Source organism: Callorhinus ursinus, unplaced genomic scaffold (genome assembly GCF_003265705.2).
Source record: "Callorhinus ursinus isolate GAN/ISIS: 27379988/994484 unplaced genomic scaffold, GSC_fseal_2.0 scaffold25, whole genome shotgun sequence".
In the NCBI taxonomy this organism is placed as follows: domain Eukaryota; kingdom Metazoa; phylum Chordata; class Mammalia; order Carnivora; family Otariidae; genus Callorhinus; species Callorhinus ursinus.
In genome coordinates this window covers 15,351,419-15,371,609 of record NW_027397087.1, presented here as the reverse complement: position 1 = coordinate 15,371,609, position 20,191 = coordinate 15,351,419, and the positions used below count along the sequence as shown (strand labels likewise).

General features: G+C 42.6%; 1 protein-coding gene across 3 annotated transcripts in view; it reads left to right on the top strand.

Moving 5' to 3' along the window:
* The window catches only part of SHC4 (SHC adaptor protein 4), a 129,670-nt gene that overhangs the window by 20,604 nt on the left and 88,875 nt on the right, over positions 1 to 20,191 (top strand). For all 3 annotated transcript variants that reach the window (XM_025884140.2, XM_073876966.1, XM_073876965.1), the window contains exon 2: positions 19,648 to 19,718. In XM_025884140.2, coding sequence (XP_025739925.1) covers positions 19,648 to 19,718 — 71 coding nt within the window. The remainder of the gene's footprint in view (positions 1 to 19,647; positions 19,719 to 20,191) is intronic.

The window sequence follows — 20,191 nt, the reverse complement described above, 5'->3', positions numbered from 1 at the left end:
AGGAAAATGTGCTTACGAGCTACTGAACTGATTCTAGTCTAAAACCTGTTCACAGAGCTCTCCCTTCGTCGGAAGGGAGCCACAGAGGAACGCTGATTCCTCAAATGCCATCTGCACAGCACAGGTTAAATAAGGCCTCTGTAGCTCTTAGGATTAGGTTGTCACAAAGGCTCGAATGATGAGGGTTTAAACAGCAGAGGTTTTCTTTTTCACTCATGTAGAAAAGTTCATAGGTAGGTAGTTCAGGGCCACACGGTGATCCCACAGTCATCAATCACCCAGGCTTCTTCCATCTTTCTGTTTGGCCATCCTTAACACATAGCTTCCATCCTCAGCCTTGCTCAAGATTGTGACACGACCATGGGAGCGCCACCCCCCATAATGTGCATTTTCCAGGCAGCAGGAAGAAGGAAGGACAAAGACAAAAATGGGGCACCTCCTAGCTGAGTGAGCCCCTTTAAAAGAGCTTTCCTTGAATTCCTACCTGATGACATCCTCTTAAAACTCCTTGGTCTCCTGGCTTCAAGGAAAGCTTGGAAATGGTGGTTTTGAAGTTGGGCACAGTGGGGGTTCTGTTGGCAAGGAAGAAAGGAGGAAAGGAAAAAGGAGGAAAGGATGTAGGTAGGCAACCCAGAGTCTCTACCCTGGCTTCCTAGGAGATCTTGTTTTAAGATGGATGAGACAGAGGCAGGTCACCACACTGTTATACACAGAGCTGTGCAGAGGTTTACAGCAGCCCATCCCTGGACCACTTCAAAATTTGTAGGCTCAGATAGTTGAAAAGGAGGATTGTTGGTAATGGTGGAATTGTCCATCTCAGCTCTGCAGTGCGAGCATCAGAGGACTTTCTGGAGGATATGGGATTTTAGAAGGACTTCAAAGGAAATGATACTATCAACAGAGGCCCTCTTCAGGTACTATGGGAATGGCTGGCCTAGACCCATCTGCGTGATGTCTCCTATTCTTCTTGGTTCCCATTTGTATATGCATGAATGCCATTGGTCAGGGGTATTTAAGGCAATGGTTGAAAGTTTGAAATGTAGTCAGTGGCTAGGGAAGGAAAGAAACTTCTTGATTTCCATGAGAATCTCAAACCTGGGCTAGACTCCTCATTATTAGCTATAACCACTTGATTCTCCCTGCTCCTAGAATTTTGATTACGAATTGAACAGTATATCCTAGAAACTCATTGGGTTTTTTTTAAGATTTTATTTTTAAGTAATCTCCATACCTAATGTGGAACTTGAACTCGAAACCCTGAGATCAAGACTCGCATGCTCTACCGACCCTGCCAGCTGGGCACATTGTAGAAAGTCATTATTTAATGTAATAACCAATAGTACAAGTAATCTACCCCATGCTAATGGACTTTAAAGGAAAACAGATATCTTCCTTGCACTCTTTTCTTTCTCTTCAGCTAAAACACTGAGATTAAAAAAAAAATGATTACAAGCTAAAAATCAGCAAATTGAATCTGAAATTCTATTTGAGTTGCTTTCTGAAGGCATTATTTGAGTTTGATTAAAAAATCTATGTTAGAATTTGTTGGGAACTTGATATCTGTGATAGAGCGAACAGATTCACAAATTTCTATACTTGTTTAGAGTTTTGTGATGTTGCATGACCTTGTTCAAGTCTTTTAAACGCTTTGAAAATTAGAGGATTGAAGCAAAGAGTTTTTTTCAAATGCAAAGGTTTTGTGAGCCTAGGGTTTTGTTTTTGTAAAAATATTGACTTAGCAGGTCACCCCTTTCCGGCTCTGATCACAATGCCCCTGAGATTTAATTCTGAAGCAAGCTTACAGTTGCTGAAGTCATAGGCTTGTGCTGCTGTCCATCCTCACAGCATTTCCACTTACACACACTCTGGCTCGGTCCTGATGGTTTATAAGAATATTTAAGAATCCCCAAATAGTATCTAGACATATGAAAAGGGCAAATGTTTCTTCCAACTTTGAAAGCTGTTTGATTCGGGCACTTGGGACAATCTGACTCATTATTATAAGAACTTATTTGAATCAGGACTTAACACATTTCACAGAGAGTCTCTGCTTCTGTTTCCCTGGGCACCATGATCCTGCACCCTCCTCCCCTGTCCTGTTATTGTCCACCTTTCTATCCTATGAGCATGTGTGCAAATCTGTTCCATTTTTAAAATAGCTTCCTCCCATTAATCTTTCCTCTTTTGTTAAAATGTAAAGTTCTCAAAGCAAAAATGAAAACAAAAGCAGTATGCTTTCTGGTTTACATCCTCACCTCTACATCACACTCTAAATCCCCTGCTCTCTGCCTTCTACTTCTCTCCTCTACTGATATTGCTCCACTGAAGCCAACAATGAAAGCCAGCAGTGGCCAAATTCCAGTGGACATTTTCCAGCCCCTTAGCCTCTTGGTCATCTTCACTTCCCTTAATTCAGTAAACGGTCTCTTTCTCCAAGAAACTCTGTGTGCTCTTGACTTCCACCATATCATACTCATCTGGTTCTCCTTGTATGTTTCCAACTTTTGTTTTGTGTCTTTCGTGGACTCTACCCTGCCTGCCCTTTAAATGCTGAGTGACATCAAATAGGGCACTTAACTTTTTATCCATGAAAAGTAAGAGGGGTTTGAATGGATAATCTCTAAATTCCCTCAAACTCTAATATCCTTTCAGTCATATTATCAGGAGTCAGGAAAACTGGCTTGAGCTACAGAAAACTCTTGTGTTTCAAGTAGAAAGAAGTGTAATGAGAGATGATTAACATTTGGGCTGCAGCTCTGCAAAGGCATGTTGTTGCGGCTGCTTCCTATTCAGAGAAAACATAAAGGCTGAAAACTAGTATGACGTCATTCGGCAGTTTATCATCATGTGGGAGACTGACTATTGGGAGTTGTGGTTTCAGCATAACAGAACAACCGACCATTCATGGAGGACTTGAGTGCTGTGACTTGGAGGGAGGATGGTATGAATGAGGCTCTTTGGCCACCATAGCCTCCAGACATGACCACACACCGGGCATGGTTACAGTCCTAGAGAGCTGGAAAGATTCAAACCACCATATATAAATGCTCCTACTGGGGACATCATGTTTGACTAAGTATGACAACTGATGATAAAAATGTTGGCCTTTTCCAGTCATAATTAAATGGTACCTATAGTTTTCAATAGTAATTTCATTATATATACCGCTAGCTAATATTTCAGATTATTTGCTGAGAGTGAGATTTAATTTGATAGGCAGGGGTGGGAGCAAAAGTTTAAGGGTCTTTGAATCTCTAAAGGGGGATGGGTGCAGACACTGCTGCCTGGGGGAAAGGGGATAGAAGAGAGCATTTGATGGAGCTGTGAAATCTGTCTCCCTTGTGGTGGTACTTGCAGATGCTCTCATTTGTGAGTGTGTAGTATTCCTCCAGTAATGTTTGATTCAATTAAAAACTCTAGGTCCTGAACACTGAAGGCTGAGACAGATTTGTGTGATGTGAGGGTGTAGGGCATAATTTATTTAATATTTTTGAGGTGATTCAGAGCTGACAAATAAGGTCTTAAATCCGCAAAGATGTAGCATATCAAGTGATTGTGGGTTGGCAGAAGAGACCATGCACACACTGTCACTCTTATATTAAAGTTCCCAACTGAATTAAGCAAAGATACAAAACGTAACTGGTTGGTCATCTGCTAAGTCATTCTGCAAAGGTGTTGCCTTGGCTACAGCTATAACCGAATTAAGGCCATGGCCAACAAGATGGTGCACATGTTGGACCACTGAGACAGTAGACAGGGCCCTATACCATTTTCTTGAGCACACACGCAGAGCAACATTGTCAGTCTCTGCTTCCTTGTATGGGATGCATGGGGTTGCTGCCCCTTGGCAACTCTGAATGGGAACCTTGGAATACCAGATGGGTGCCCGATGGCAGGCCTGGGAACTACATTAGCTTTAGCTGTGCAGTGATGGTGCTGGCATTTTGCCTCACCTCTCACAGCAAAGGACATCCAGCAACACTCTCCTGGGAAGCAGATTAACTTCTGTGAGTCACTGCTTTTCCATCTCATTTATGATTCATGACCTGGGCTATATTTTTAGCTTGTATTTCTTCGGGTCTGAGAAGTGGGCTGGGTGGAAGTGTTGTTTGGAAACTTATGGAAGAATGAAGAGAAATTGGCATCACACTGAAGCTTGAGTAGCCTGCAATTTGTTTATAATCATCAGACATTCTGTAAACATTTACTGAGATCCTATTATGTGCCATGTACTGTGCCAGACTCTAAAAATGCAAGTAAATGAGACCCAGCTTCCGCCCACCCAGAGCCCACTGAATTGTGTCGGCAGACAGCTAACTTGATAACAGATGTACTAGAGTCGCTGCCTATACTCCCAGCTGTGTCTCTGGATTTTAGTCATACTGAAGTCTTTGGTGTTTTTGTACCCCTTCTCCTGTTTTTTTTTAAATTTAATTTTATTTAAATTCAATTAATTAACAGATGGTGTATTATTACTTTCAGAGGTAGAGTTCAGTGATTCGTCATTGCATTCAACACCCAGTGCTCATTACATCATGTGCCCTCCTTAATGCTCACCGCCTGGTTACCCCATTGCCTCATCCACCTCCCCTCCAGCAACGCTGTTTGTTTCCTAGAGTTAAGAGTCTCTTATGATTTGTCTCCTTCTCTGATTTCATCCTATTTTATATTTCCCTCCTTTCCCCTATGATCCTCTGTGCTGTTTCTTAAATTCTGCATATGAGTGAAATTGTATGATAATGATCTTTCTCTGATTGAGTTATTTCACTTAGCGTAATACCTTCTACCCACATCATTGCAAATGGCAAGATTTCATTCTTTTTGACGGCTGAGTAATATTCCATTGTATAAATACCACATCTTCTTTATCTAGTCATCTGTCAGTGGACATCTGAGCCCTTTCCATAGTTTGACTATTGTGAACTTTGCTGCTATAAACATTGGGATGCAGGTGCCCCTTCAGATCACTATATTTGTATCCTTTAGTAGCAGCACCCCTTATTCTTGCTTACCTGTTGGGCATGCCATATTTATTGCCTGGAAACATCTCCTCCAATCTCTCCTTAGTTGCCCTTCATGACTCACACCAGCATCCCTTCTTCCAAAAAAATCTTCCCTGATTCCCTGAGGCTGGGTTTGAGCCCCCTCTTACACATTCCCATAGCACCTTGCATCCCAGTGTTTATCACACTCCTATGAAGAGCAGTCTTGACTGAGGTCCCTTCATGGCAGTTGAGACATTCATCAGCTCCCCAAACTAGAAGGCAGGTGGAAATGAAGAGGTTTGGGAAGAACAACACTGTCATTCCCGTACAATTGCTGCCATTTGCCGAGCCCTTCCCATGTGCCAGTCACTGTGCTCAGCGCCACACGTGCATTACCACATTGGGACCTCGTAACAACCCTGTGAAACAGGTAAGTTATTGTCCCTATTTTATAGATGAGATGTAAAGTTATTTGCCTCAGGTTTCACAGCTAGTACATGAAAAGCTGAGATTCAAACGCAGGCCTGCCTGACTCTTAAAACCCGTGCTCCTAGACTCTGGCATGTTCCTTCTCCACTTTTGTGGTTACGGTATCAGTCACGATAGACTAGGTCGTTCTGCTAACAAGCAATCCTGGCTTTCCAGTGGCTTAGACAACGAAAGTGTATTTCTTCTTTATACCATGTGCCCACAGCACGTTAGCTAGGGGGCTCTACCCTGAGTTCTTCTCCCTCAGGGACCCGGCCTGAGGTCTCCAATTGCAAGAGAAGGGACATGTGACAAGGCACTCGCAAAGTGCTAGTCTACTTGAATGTTATTGGCCAAGTCAGGAGAAGTGTAATCCCACTATGTGCTGGGAAGGCCAAAAATTGGAAATAATTGTGGACAGCCCCAATAACTCCCACCTATACAAAGAAAGGAGTGGTGGAAGTAGATGAATGAAGACAAAAGGGAAGGATAAAGTGTCCAGAGGAATGAAGGTCTTCCAGGGATTAAGAAAAAGCTTGCTTTTTAAACCATAGGTCTCTAGTTAAATGGCTATTGGGATCAATTATTCAGTTGTTCTTCCTGTAAGCAGCACCGTTAAGACTTCTCTTCTGAATGTTTTAATGCTTTGACACAACCTGGGATTTCACTAGGTCCATCAAGAGAGCGCAGTCAATTAGTATTACAAAAGCAGCTAATCGGAGTACGGCCAGTATTCCAATTCTCATTTTCATTATGAGGAACTAGTTCCCGCCACTTTAGAGACTTTCTCCAAGAACAATAGAAAACAGGATTCCCATTCTCCTAGGATTAGGCCTCTACAGTGACAACGACAACAACAAACTCTTGAAAGTTTCTTAGGAGGCCAGGCCACAGGGCTAACAGTTGCTTTTCCCCACAAGGGGCTTAACTTAAAGCTATTGGGTGCAGCTTTTGAATCTCAACAAACACTAAAACTGGATATTAGCTACAGGGCCCTTAAGGAGTTTCTGCAAAGAGCACATTGAGAATATTTTGGTCAAGGAAAATCCACCTTTGTACAATGCGATTCCTGTTTTTCTTTTTTTCTTTTTTAAAAATTTTTTAATAATTTTTATTGTTATGTTAATCACCATACATTACATCATTAGTTTTTGACGATTCCTGTTTTTCAAGAACACAGAGGGTGATCGGCGTGATGTGGAACGAAACACAATACTTACTGTTTTAGGTGGTGGATGCAACAATCATGCTTCAAGCAGCTATGAGATTATAGATTATATAAACATCTACCACCTACAGAGGATGGCTGGTCTTACCACTCATTTTTCTCTTGATACTAAAAAAAAAAAAATGAATGAACAAATGTAGATTTCAGGCTCTTGAACCTGGAGCAGAAGAAGGAGCTTTCAGCAGGGTAGTTGTTTGGATTTTTAAAAACATATTCAGTTCAATCAACTAAAGTATATTTTGAGGGGCTACTGTCTGCCAGACAGTATTCTAGGTATTGGGGATAGAGCAATAATCAGCTCTTTGCTACTTATAATGAGGGCTTGGGTGAATGGGTGGAGGAGAGACTCAGTGTACTGTTATCTCCCCGGGCTATACCCATGATGGAACATGGGGCACTTCAGGGGGGTCAGCATCATGGAGAAAACTCCTACCTGACCCAGGTACCATGGGGGAATTGCTATCAGCAGATGCCTCATCGATAGGAGGTACATCACTTGTACTATCTGGTACTTTTGAAAGATGCTGGACTTGGAGTCTTCCCTGGACGGTAAACTTCTCCAGATCAGGGAGATAACATGGACTATCACGGTGTTAAGCATAAAGGGACCGGGGTTCTTCTCATTAGCCAGTTCTGTGGCCCTCGAGCAGAGCACCAAACCTCTGATAATCAGTTTTCTCCCATCTGTAAAAGGAGTGTCAGGGTCTGTCACAATTTTATCGCAAGGATCAAATGAGATAACACTTGTGAAAAGAGACAGTGGACATCTCTGTGTCAAAGCACGTGGTCGCATAGGATGGCTCTTCTGGCCTTGCCCAGCCACAGAAAGAGTTAATACGCGTCTCCCCACATGTGGGTGTGAAATTATTCCTGGGAGAGCTTGTGGCCCTTCCGAAGTTCTCGGTCTGCTTTTTGCCACCGGGATGACCTCCGGCTGAGTGATTTTGTCTGTGCTCAGGTCTGTAGGCAGAGATGAAACCTCTCTCAGTTCAAAAAAATCCCCGTGGGTAAGGGGTTCTCGATGGGAGTAGGACTGTTGGTATGTGACCCTGCGTAGCCGCCCCACGTGATGCAGATGGCTGTCATACTTTCCTTGCCCACGGCCGGCCAGTACTTTTTTTTTTTCAGACAAATTGGAAGGTTTCTTTGGCCCATTGTAGATAGCTCATATCCTGATGTATTAGAGTGTCATCAAAGTGCCAACCCGACCAAGATCTTTATTGTTTATCTGGGCTTCCGGCACTCAAAACATTCTATCTGCAGGATCCTGGATTGCCCACTTTTCTTCCGAATCAATTCAAAACTTCCCTTATTTAATTCTAAAATTCCCCAGGAGATGATAGTTAAGACATTATCAGCTCCGCTCGCCTTAGAGGGACTTTAAAACAACAGATGTTTTCTCCATCTGCTGTGTGCAAAGAAGTCTACTTCATTGGGAAAGAGCATAGGAGGTGAGGGTGGCCAAGGGGGCCCAGCTTTGCCCCCTTCACAGCCCCGCTCTGCCTTGGGTGGGAAGCCTGCAGAGGAAGTTCTTCCTTTTGGAAGAACAAGCAGAACACAACACTTACTTTTAGAAGATTTCATCTTTGTAACCAGTGAGGACTCCGGGTTGAAATGACTTGGTTGCTGAGACCTGAGTGTGAATGAATGAACAATTCCAGATATTCAGGCTGTTGAGCCTGGAGCAAGAGAAGGAGCTTTTGGAAGGGGAGATGTTTGAATTTTTAAAAATATACTCAACTCAATCCACCCAAAGTGTGTGTGTGTTTGAAGTATAATTAACCAAAGGGCATGATTTTGAGGGCTACTGCATGCAAGATGGTCTTCCAGGTGTGGAGGACAGAGCAGTCTCGGCTCTTCGCTACCAACGTTCTAGTCAGGGGGGACAGACAACAAACAAACAAATACGTGATGCTGTCAGCAATAAGTGATCCAAAGAAAAGCAAATACAAGGGGCACCTGGGTGGCTCAGTTAGTTAAGCGTCTGCCTTCGGCTCAGGTCATGATCCCAGGGTCCTGGGATTGAGCCCCACGTCAGGCTCCCTGCTCCGTGGGAAGCCTGCTTCTCCCTCTCCCACTCCCCCTGCTTGTGCTCCCTCTCTCACTGTGTCTCTCTCTGTCAAATAAATAAATAAAATCTTAAAAAAAAAAAGAAAGAAAAGCAAATACAAGAGAACAGAGAATGGTAGAGAGAGGGAGGGTGTCCACTACTCTGTGCTCTTGGATGCAAGTTTCATAAGCGCTACCGGATCACTCTAAGAAAAGTCAGTCTTTGTGAAGACCCCTTGTGCCTCTTCCACCGAGGCTGGTCTTCTTGTTTGTCTCACTGAACTCCCTCGAAACTTGCTCCCCAATATTGCCCCCTGTTCTGGAGGAGGGGCCCTGCAACCCCATCGTCTACCTGCCCCGGTTTTCAATTGTTGCTGCACTAAACGGGGAAGGACCTTCCATTCCCTTCTCGTACAACACACATACTGAGTCAAAGCTGGCACAAGGAGGCCTTTGACCAGCTTCCCTTCAGGATTATTTTAACTGGCAACATACCCCTTTAAGAAGGAACACATTACAGATGGTCCAGTTAGGATGCAGGTTATTTTGAGACTTCCTGAATGGCATTTCTTGGCTACTTCATTCAAATAAATCATTTATTGCACTGTAAGAGGTGCTGGGGATAATGATGACTAAGACTCACTCCCTGCCCTTGAGAAGCCCACAGTCCAGCTGCGGGCTTAGACATTTAAAAAGAAAAATTGCAGCACCACTGGGTGAGTGCAACCTTGGGGTATGACCAAGATGCTCTGGGAGCCCAAGGGAAGGGCAATGAACTCTGCCTCCAGAGTGCTGAAGAGGACGTCAAACAACTTTAATGATTTCTGATGCTTCATTTAGTTATTCATTATCCATCTATTCGACCATATTTCCTGCGTGGCTTACATTGGGGTCACACACTGCCTTGCAGATATTGTTTGTTTGACCTGTTATTATTGGTTGGTAACAGCTTTATTGAGATGTAATCCACATGCCATCAATTCACCCATTTAAGGTGTGCAATTCAGTGGTTTTTAGTATATTCACAGGGTTATGCCAATACCTCCCATTTTAGAACATCTTTATCAACCCCAAAGGAAACCCCGGACCCTTCAGCAGTCACATCCCAACCCCCCAAACTTTCCAGCCCTCCTTTCTAACTCTATAGGTTTGTCTACTCTGGACATTTCAGATAAATGAAATCATGCGACATGTGGTCTTTTGTGACTGCTTTCCTTCACTTAGAATTATATTTTCAAGATTCATTTATGTTGTAGCATGTATCAGTACTTTGTTCCTTTTCATTGCCAAATGCTTTTTCAATGCGTGATGTGTCCTTTTTATCAATCTATTCATCAGTTAATGGATACTTCGTGGTTTCTACCTTTCGGCCATTATGAATAATGCTGCTATGAACATTTGGGTGCAAGATTTTGGTGTGGACATGTTTTCAGTTTTCTTGGGTATTTATTGAGGAGTGGAATTGCTAGGTCATATGGTAATTCTAAATTTAACTTTTTTTTTTAAGATTTTATTTGAGAGGGAGAGAGAAAGCAAGAGCGAGAGAGAAAGAGCACACAAGCTAGGGGGAGAGGCAGAGGGAGAGAGAGAAGCAGCCTCCCCGAGCAGGGAGCCTAATGTGGGGCTCAATCCGAGGACCCTGAGATCATGACCTGAGCCAAAGGCAGATGTTTAACCGACTGAGCCACCCAGGTGCCCCTAAATGTAACTTTTTGAGGAATTGCCAAGCTGTTTTTCCTAGTGATTACACCATTTTACATTCCCACACTGTATCAGGGTTCCAGTTTCTCCATGTCTTTGCCAACACTTGCTATTTGGGGTCCATTTGTTTTTTAAATGATGGCCATCTCAGAGGGTATGAAGTGGTATCTCACTGTCATTTTGCTCTGCATTTCCCTAATGAGGAATGATATTGAGCATCATTTTGTGTGCTTCTTGGCCATTTATAAATCTTCTTTGGATAAATGTTTATTCAGATCTTTTGCCCACTTTCAAAGTGGGTTATTTGTCTTCTTCTTATTGAGTTTTAGTGTTTTTTATATATTCTGGATCCAAGTCCATTATCAGATATATCATTTGTAAATATTTTCTCCCATTTTGTGGGTGGTGTTTTCATTTTCTTGGTAGTGTCCCATGAAGCACAAAAGTATTTAATTTTTATGAAATCCAATTTATCTATTTTTTTATTAGCTTGTGCTTTTGCTGTTATATCCAAGGTCCCGATTTTTGCCTATTTTCTTTTATCATTGTAACTCTCATACATATGTCTTGGATCCATTTTGAGTTTATTTCTGCATACGGTATGAGGTATGGGGTCTAGTTTCATTCCTTTTTTTATGTAGATATTCAGTTGCTCCAGCACCATTTGTTGAAAAGCCTGTCCTTTCTCTTTTTGAATTATTTTGGCATCCTTGTCAAAAATCAGTTGATAGTAAACATGAGGGTTTATTTCTGGCTTCTAATTCTATTCCTTTGATCCAAGTGTCTATCTTGATGCTATACCACACCTGTTTTGATTGTGTTGCTGGGTAGTAAGTTTTGAAATTGGAACAGGTGAGTCCTCTAACTTTGTTCTTTCTCAAGATCGTGCTGGCAACTCTGGGCCTCTTGACTTTCCTTGTGAGTTTCAGGAGCAGCTTGTCAATATCTGCAAAGAAGCCATCTGGGAATTTGATAGGAATTTTGTTAATTCTGTAGATTAGTTTTGAGAGATTTTAATTTTGCTACCTTAACAACATAAACTCATCTGATCCATGAGGGTGGATGTCTTTCCATTCATTATGATCTTCTTGAATTTCCTTCAACAATATTTTATAGTTTTAAAAGTATAAGTTTTACATTTATTTTGTTAAATTTATTTGTAAATGTTTTATTCTTTTTGATTCTATTACAATGGAATTGTTTTCTTAATTTCATTTTTGGATTGTTCATTGTGACTGGTTGGGTTTTGAAATTAGGAAAACTTACAGATAAAGTCTGATTTCTGGCTTTGTCTGAAGTCATATCTGGTTTCCCAAATAGCAGCAAAGGACTTGAGTGAGTAGTGTGGGTTCTGTTCTTCTTTTAGGCCATTTTTTTCTGAGTTTGTCCTCATCTGGCTACTTTCTTATATCTGGCTTAATTCACTCATTAATATCGTAATTGTTAAGCACTGAGATTTTGACTTTTATGATTGTTCTTTTGGGAAATCTAAGTTTGATGAGATTTAGTTTGAATAAGGGATTAATATTATCTAAATCTTTAATACGATTATTTTTATGTACACATCCTATTCTGTCTCAAAAGTTATTTAAGCCATATCTTACTCATTCATCTCAGGAACATTGGTGAGTTAGACTCACGCTAAGGATACAAAGAAGAAATAGACACCATTTTTGTTTTAAAAGAGGTATATACACATTGATAAAAAAATGCCATATGGGCAACTAGAGTTTTATAAAAGGTCTGCTAGTAGTCCATAAAGTGTGCAGAGGAGGGCTTAGGAAAGGGAATGTGGTCAAGACTGTGGGTAAGGAAGGGAGAGTAGAGGAGAGGACTCATGAAAGAAGTGACCTTTGCATGATGATAGTTGGGACCTTGTCCACTAAGCTAAGAGAGTTGGGTCTTTTCCTGGGGACTGGTGTTTTCTCTAAAGTGTGATTCTTGGACCACCTGTAGCAGAATCACCTGAGTGCTTGTTTTTTGTTTTTTAAAGATTTTATTTATTTATCAGAGAGAGAGAGAGAGCCCAAGCAGGGGATGAGGCAGGCAGAGGGAGAAACAGGCTCCTTGCTCAGCAGGGACTCGATCCCAGGACCCTGAGATCATGACCTAGCCGAAGGCAGACACTTAACTGACTGAGCCACCCAGGCATCCCCACCCGAGTGCTTGTTAAAATGCAGTTACTCAGACCTACTGAAACAGAATATCTCAGAGCCCAGGAATCTGCTTTTGAAAAATCTGCTTTTTAAGTTTCTCTGGTGATTTTGAAGTTCTATAAAGTTTGAGAAGCTCAGGTTGAGGCGGCTGGGGGCCCTGTAAAGATTTTTAGGTGGGAATGGAGTAGGATAGGATGGAGTCGCATCATGCCAGACCTGAGTTTCAGTAAGGTGTTAGCTGCATTGGGAAAGGCAGACTCAGAGGGTGGGACACCAGAGACTCTGTTGTTGTGGGCGTTATTTCAAAATTCAGCACTAGGGTGGAACTCAGGTAGAATAAAGAATACACTGGACAGTCCCTAAAATCTTCCACATCTGTGCACTTGGACTGTCAAAGATCAGAATCAGTGCCTTATGTTTTTGTTTGTATTTACAGGGAGGCCCCCTTTCCCCTGGGGCCATTGAGGTCAAAGTCTAATTTGGAGAGTAGGGTTTGGGGCTACAGGATTGAACAAAGAGATTGATCTCTTGCTTACTGCCAGCCAAATGAAAATGGTTCATTTCAGGTACATTGAACGTGCATATGATGCAGTTGAGAGGCAGAGTGCCCAAATGAGGATGGTAAAAGTTGGGGCAGGTGTGGAGTTGAGGGAGGAAGACAGGACAGATCCTGTCTTGAACTGGCAGGGCTTGGAGCTTGAATTGGCAGGGCTTGGCCCCTGATTGGGTGAGGGATTTGAAAGAAGGGGAAGAGTTGAGTTTCCTGGCTCATGTAACTAGGTGGCTGGTGATACTGTTGCTTGAGATCAGAAATGTAAGTAGAGGAATTAATTTGGATATACTGAATTTGCGATGCAAGTGGAATGCATATTCATGTGATTACACTGGTCTGTAGCAGGCAAAAGAACTTGGGTTGAAAAATCTCTGTGCCATCAGCACCAAGGTAATAATTGAAGGCATACATGCTAGAGATAGACTTTATTGAATGGGAGTAGAACTTGGACATCAGAATTTTCTAAGCTTCCCTGGTGATTCTAAGATGCAGTCAGGGTTGACTGCATAGTATAGGGTGAGAGGAGAAGAGACCATTGTTTAAAGAGAAAACAGGGGTAAAAATAAGGAACTAGCAAAGGAGACTAAGAAGGAACAGTCAGAGGATGAAGATGAGGAATCAGAGAAAAATGCTTTCATGAAAGCCAAGCGGGGAGAGGGGTCAGAGGAAAGAAAAGGAGGTGAGTAGAGGTCAGCAAGGGCAATGCCCTAGGCAGGTGAACGGGAACAAAAACAGTTCACTCGAGTAGACCCTGATAAAGTAGTTGGTTTGCTCAGGCAGTTTCAATAGAGTTTTGAGGCCAGAACTACTAGAGTGAGTTGAGGCATGAGTAGAAAGAAAGGAAGTGGAGACAACATCACAAGATTATGAAGACAATGTCCTCCCTCCAATCTCCCTTTCTTAGTGAGAAAGACTAGAAGTTATTTAAAGCGGCAGAAAAATCCTGCAGTGTCTTTGGGCCATGTTGGTGGCCTTTACTATTGTCAAACATTTATTTCATGAAGGTCAAACCCTTGTCATATCACACTTAATTATATACTGTTCTTCGGTGTTTTGATCATTTCGAAGTGTCATTCTTCCCTGTCTTATCAAATGCAGGGCCTCTGCCTGAAGCCTTCTCTTGAACAATATCCCCTTATACTTCTAGCACAGGGGCGGGCACATTCTAAGAAAGGAATACTGTATGCCACAGAAAAAAAAAAGGAGGTAATCCTACTTAATAATTAATGAACTGTGCTTCCTAGAGGTTAAGGTAGGCTTTATTTAAATTTTAAACCCTATAATAATACTACCTACTTATTTTTAAAAAATAAACAATATAAAAGTATAAAGTAAAAAGTAAAAGCTTGCCTCTCTCCCATTCCCAGAAGTAACCGCTGTTACCTTTCTTACCAGTTTCTTATGTGTCCTTCGGACATTCTTTCTGAGGATATAAGAATATATATCCTTTTTCTTTAGGTAATATGGTCAAAATCATTCTGTAAAGGAGCCAGTATGAGAAATTCTCATAAGCTAGCTATCATTCCTCCTCTCTGAAAACCCCAGTAATTTCTTCAAAGCCCAAGATACACACAGCTATGAATAGGGTGTTCACCTCTCTCTGGGAGCAAGTGGTTGAAGCTCAGACAGTACAAAAATATTATTGCTGCCTTGGGGCATGAAGAGAGAGCATGAGCTAGGAGTTAGGTAAGCTGTCTGTCAGGTGCTGAATAGGAAGGTTGTCTGAGCACTGCTGAGCTCCACTACTTTCTCACCACCCGTGTATGCCTCTAATAAAGGTCTTCGGTGTCCTCTCAGAGTCAGGAATTAGGGAGTGTCTTCTGTCTCGTGTGCCACCTCCTGTGTTCCCCAGAAGAAGCTGGATTCATTCTGCTCTCACCACTGTGGCCCCCAGGCTCATTTCATTGTTACCCACTTCAGTAGACCAAAGGAAGAGTCAGTGGGAGCCAGCTCAGTGACCCTTTCTGTTTTTACTTTTCCTGTTATACAAGGCTTACACACAGAGTCCCAGGATGGGCTACAGACTCTGGAATAAACCCTGATTCAGTCTCACTGAATAAATGAAACTGAGCCAGGCACTTCCCTTTAATAGACTTTAATATCTTCATCTATTAAATGGAATTAACAGTAATGACTATACTCCTAGAAAGAAAAGAAATAATCTCTTTCATGATTCTCTTATCCTTATGAGCCTGGGTTTCTTTCTTTTCTTTGCTTCTTCTTCTTTTTTTAATGGAGGCTCCACGCCCAGTGTAGAGCCCAACATGAGGCTTGAACTCATGACCAGAAGAACGAGACCTAAGCTGAGATCAAGGGTCGGATGCTTAACCGACAGAGCCACCCAGGTGCCCCTGAGGCTGGGTTTCTTAAGAACAGAGACCATATCTTATTCAGATCCACATTTAATAAATGAGTAAGAGGTATTGTCATTCCCAGTTTATACCTAAATCAACAAACCAAATTTCTCCTTCCTGAGGCATTGACGTTCAACCCCTGTCTGCTTATGTGGTCATCAGGTACCTAAACAAAGAAGTGGACGGATTATTTTTATCCACTGCCCTCTCCCTGCTTCCTCATAGCAATGGTTTCTGAGTGAAATGGACTCTGTGAGTTAATGGGAAGACCAAGTCCAAAGTCCATTCCAGGCTTCAGGATAATTGTGAAAAATCAGGCACCGATTCCCTCCCTTCCTTTTGCTCAGAGTGGCTTTCTCAACACATGCCCACAGTGGAAAGGGAAATGTACTCATTGTCATACCACCTCAGGCATGACTCACATTTCTTCAGAAACTTCGGTTTATCACAATGAGGCTGGCAGAAGGTGTCACCTGTGCCATTGATGGCAGTCGAGTGTCTGGAGCAAAATAGAGGTTCCAATGAAGGAAAAGGGGATCGGAAGCAATGCCTGGATCTGTCTTAGAAGAAGCAGATGAGGTGGTTATTGCCATGAAGTGTGATTAAGAGCAAAGCCTTGGAAGAGTCTCTCTCTTCCTATTCTCTGTCTCTCCACTAAAAACCTCTTTCCTTACTGATAACCCAAATTCCACCATTGGTGATTCACCACACTGGACTGAAAATTGCCCCCACTTTGACACTCTTCCTCACGTGGGTGTTGAGCCTCATTGGCCTTGGAGCGTCTCTGTCCAACTGACTCTGTTTGCCTCTTTCCCCATTCCTGTCAGATATGCAGCCTGCTCTCCCTTCCTGTTAAAGTCTGCACCCTCAACTTTATCATCCAGGGCTCTCCCCACCTACTGCCGCTAGACTGCCTGAGGAGGACACATTCTCCCCAGCCTCCCACTTCACTACAAAACCTCTTCCATTTAGGTTGTTTGTTGCCAATCTCTAAGATGGGAACTAACAAAAATAACAAACAGAGGAAATGACAGAGAAATCCAAAAGTCTTCCAAAGGTATCATCCTGGTTTATAGTTCCTGAGTCTACTTCTGAGTCCTCATTTCTCCTGTACGCCTCATTTATCCCTCAGGATGAGGGACCAGTCAAACCTTCACATCCCTCCATCGCTTCTCTCCCTCTGCTCATTTTAAAGACACTGTTGGAGTTGAACAATAGAAGCTTTATTCATTCTTCCAACTAGTATTTATTGAGTACCAGCATGTCCCAAGCACCACCCCAGGTGCTGGGAATACAGCATTGATTATAATGTTTACAGTCAAGGGAATGAAGACAAGCAATAAACAAGCAAACCAACAAGTAGACCTGATCATCAGTGGCACGAAGGTGACCAGTGAGGGCTGTGATGAAGGTTGACAGGAGGCAGTGATATTTAAATTAAAATGTACAGGACGAGAAGAAGTCAGTCCTGAAAAGAGATGGCAGAAGAGCAAGACAGAAGGGGAGAGGGGAAAGGGCAAGTGCAAAGGCCCTGTGTTTGGAAAGAGTTGGGGGTACTTGAGGAAGAGAGAGAAGATCAATGTGTCAGCGACGTGTATAGGGGGAGAATGACACAGATGAAGTTGGGGGGTAAGCAGGGGCCAGAAAACACAGGGTCTGGGGGTTTATAATAACATGTTTATAATAACATGTTTGTTTTGATAATAAATACCAGGGGGTTCCAGAATGGAGGGACATTTTTGAAAAATCAATCTGGCAGAAAATGTAGGTGGAAAAATGTAGGTGTTTGTTTACATTTTCAAAAAGTGTGCCTTGATGGGCTGGTTAGTATCATTGTCATCTTAACTTGATGATTTACCGCTGAAGGGAAAGATAACACCCCCCTTAGTGCTGACAAAGCCTCCTGCAGGAATTAGAGGAGTAGCCTGTACCCCAACTGTGTGGGGAGTTCATTCTTTCCAGGATGAGGGGTGCAGGAAATAGAGGAGCAGGAGCTAAGTCCTGAAATGAGAGAAGATACTGAAGGCAGGAGAAGCTGGAGTAGCCAGTGAGGATATGAAAACAATCTTTTTAATGCACCTCAGCGTGAAACTTGGACCCTTGGAATCTCCTTTCCTGATAGTTCTGAGATGAGCTTTCTACCACATCCCCTAAATCTAGATTTTCTTTCCTAATAAGTCTTATGGATTATTGAACAGAACTGTCTAGACATCACTCACTTTCCCAGTTATGTCTTAACCTTGGGAAGTTAAGCATGATTGGGATGGTATAAAGTGTTCAAAAAATTTTTTGTGTGTCAATACTAGAGACCCAAGAGGAGTGTGACAAACGAATCTGGCTGAGAATTGTCAGGTGATTGGCCTGGCCAGCGTGCTCTCCCAGTACTAGGCTCTAGGCAACATTTGGTAGGCTGACTTGCCCTTAGGATGCTAAGTCTACAGAATGTGCTCGGAAGTACTATAAGAAGTGTCTGGGGAGGCACCCTCTGGATCCTGCCATCTTTCCGTGGTGCTTTTGCCATTTCCAAGCAGAGGGAGGCTGGAAGGCTTCCAGAGGAAAGCTAAACAGGAAGCATATAATTTCCTAGGAGCTGACAGATAACTTTCAATCAGACCGCTTGGCTCTCATAACATTTCCGAGCTCATTCTCAGAGAAACACTCTCCCTCCTCAGCTAAGGCTCTGCTAAGAGGATTTACTCCCACAGCCTCGCTTGGCAAAGCTACACAGAAGACTACTAAGTCTGCATCCCTAGGCTTAATTCTTCTCCACCATTCCAGAATCCAATTTTCAACTGCAGGCTTGTCATTTCCTGGATACCCCACCAATGTCGTTCAGTCAGCAGGTCCCAAACCAACTCATCATCTTCCCCTCTCCCGGTTTTCCTGTTTCTGTTAATGGAATCACTGTTCCCTCTGCTACCCTGGCTGGAAACATCTGAGTCATCCTTGACTCATCCTTGTCTCTTATTCTCTAGATCAAATCAACTGCCGAATCATGTAGTATCTATTTCCATGATGTCACTTGAATTAGTCCCCTCCTTCCTACTGCCGCCATCTCTCCTCGGTGTGGGCTCTCATTACTTCCCCCTCGACAGGAACATCCTCACTTTTCCCCTCACCAATAACCCACCTCCATACTGCTGCTGACATAAGGCTTCTCACACACAGACCAACCACATCGCTCTGGTATCGGCAGACCGCCATGGTTCCCACATTAAATATAAACTGTCTTTTCGCTTATAAGGCACAATTCCTTTTCTAATACTCCATGTTCAAGGGAAATTTACTAATTCCTGGCATAGGACATGACTCTTTTTTCCTTTCTTGAACCCTGTTAGTAAATGATCTTGTGAAAAAGTAAGATCTTCTTATATGACTAAATTCTGTATTTAGCAGTTATATGCTTGTTTTATCTTCTTAGAAGCTTCACTGGTCTCTGTATTATTTGCCTCACATACCATTGGAGCACATGCACGGACCCGGCGCTGTTCTAAGAGCTCCACGCATGTGAAAAAATTTGACTCTCGTAACAATTCTAATTGTTTCCCCCATTTTGCCAGTGACAAAACTGAAGTGCAGAGAAGTTGAGTAACGTGCTGAGCTTCCATTACTAGTAAGTGGCAGATCCAGGATTCGGATGCACACAGTCTGGCCCCAGAGCCCATGATCTGAACCAATGAACTCACATCATCTTTGCTACTTGCCTTCCTGATATCATAGTTGGGATTTGGCTGTGTTTTATTTTTTTTATTTAGTTTTTTAAAGATTTTATTCATTTATTTGACAGAGAGAGACACAGCGAGAGAGGGAACACAAGCAGGGGGAGTGGGAGAGGGAGAAGCAAGCTTCCCGCTGAGCAGGGAGCCCGATGCGGGGCTCGATCCCAGGACCCTGGGATCATGACCTGAGCCGAAGGCAGATGCTTAACGACTGAGCCACCCAGGAGTACTGGCTGATGTTTTATAACTGAACTGAGGTTTAAGGCATATGTCCATTAATGGTGAGAAATATCAATGGTAGGCTAAGTGTGACAATGTAAGTTGATATCAGGAGCTGACTTAAGGTGTTTCCCAGGAAATCACTATGAAGATGAGAACATCATTGTGCTATTTTTTTTTCCTACTTATTCTTTTTTTTTTTTTTCTTATTCCAGTACATGGGCTGTATTGAAGTACTGCAGTCAATGAGGTCACTGGATTTTGGAATGAGAACCCAAGTTACAAGGTAAGAGAACAAAAATGGAAGAGGATTTGCGGGCTATAGTTTAAAGTCAGAATAGTGTCTCCCCCCCCGTAGGAATTTCATGCAAACCTTCAAAGTCACCATGGGCTTTTATTTGTGGTTGGAAGCTAGAACATAGCCCAGTGACCGTGGATGAGGGGCTCATCATGTGAAAGACTTCCCAATTATGTGGTGGAACATCTGCATTCCATATAAGAACTGATGAGATGATGCAGTCAGAGAAATAGCCAGTTTTCCGGGTACCAAAAGCATGTAAAAGGATGCCTGGATATTGAATATTACAGAACCTCAGGCCTGTTGAAGAATTAGCTGAAAAGAAGACCAGGGAAGAGCTTTCTGTATCAGAAAGCCCAAGTTCTCCCCATTTATGAGACATAAAACCTGCTTGCTCCTTGTCTGAGTCTTCCTCCTCTGTGTACAGTGAGTTGCATGGAATTGAACCAAGGGAGCCTTAC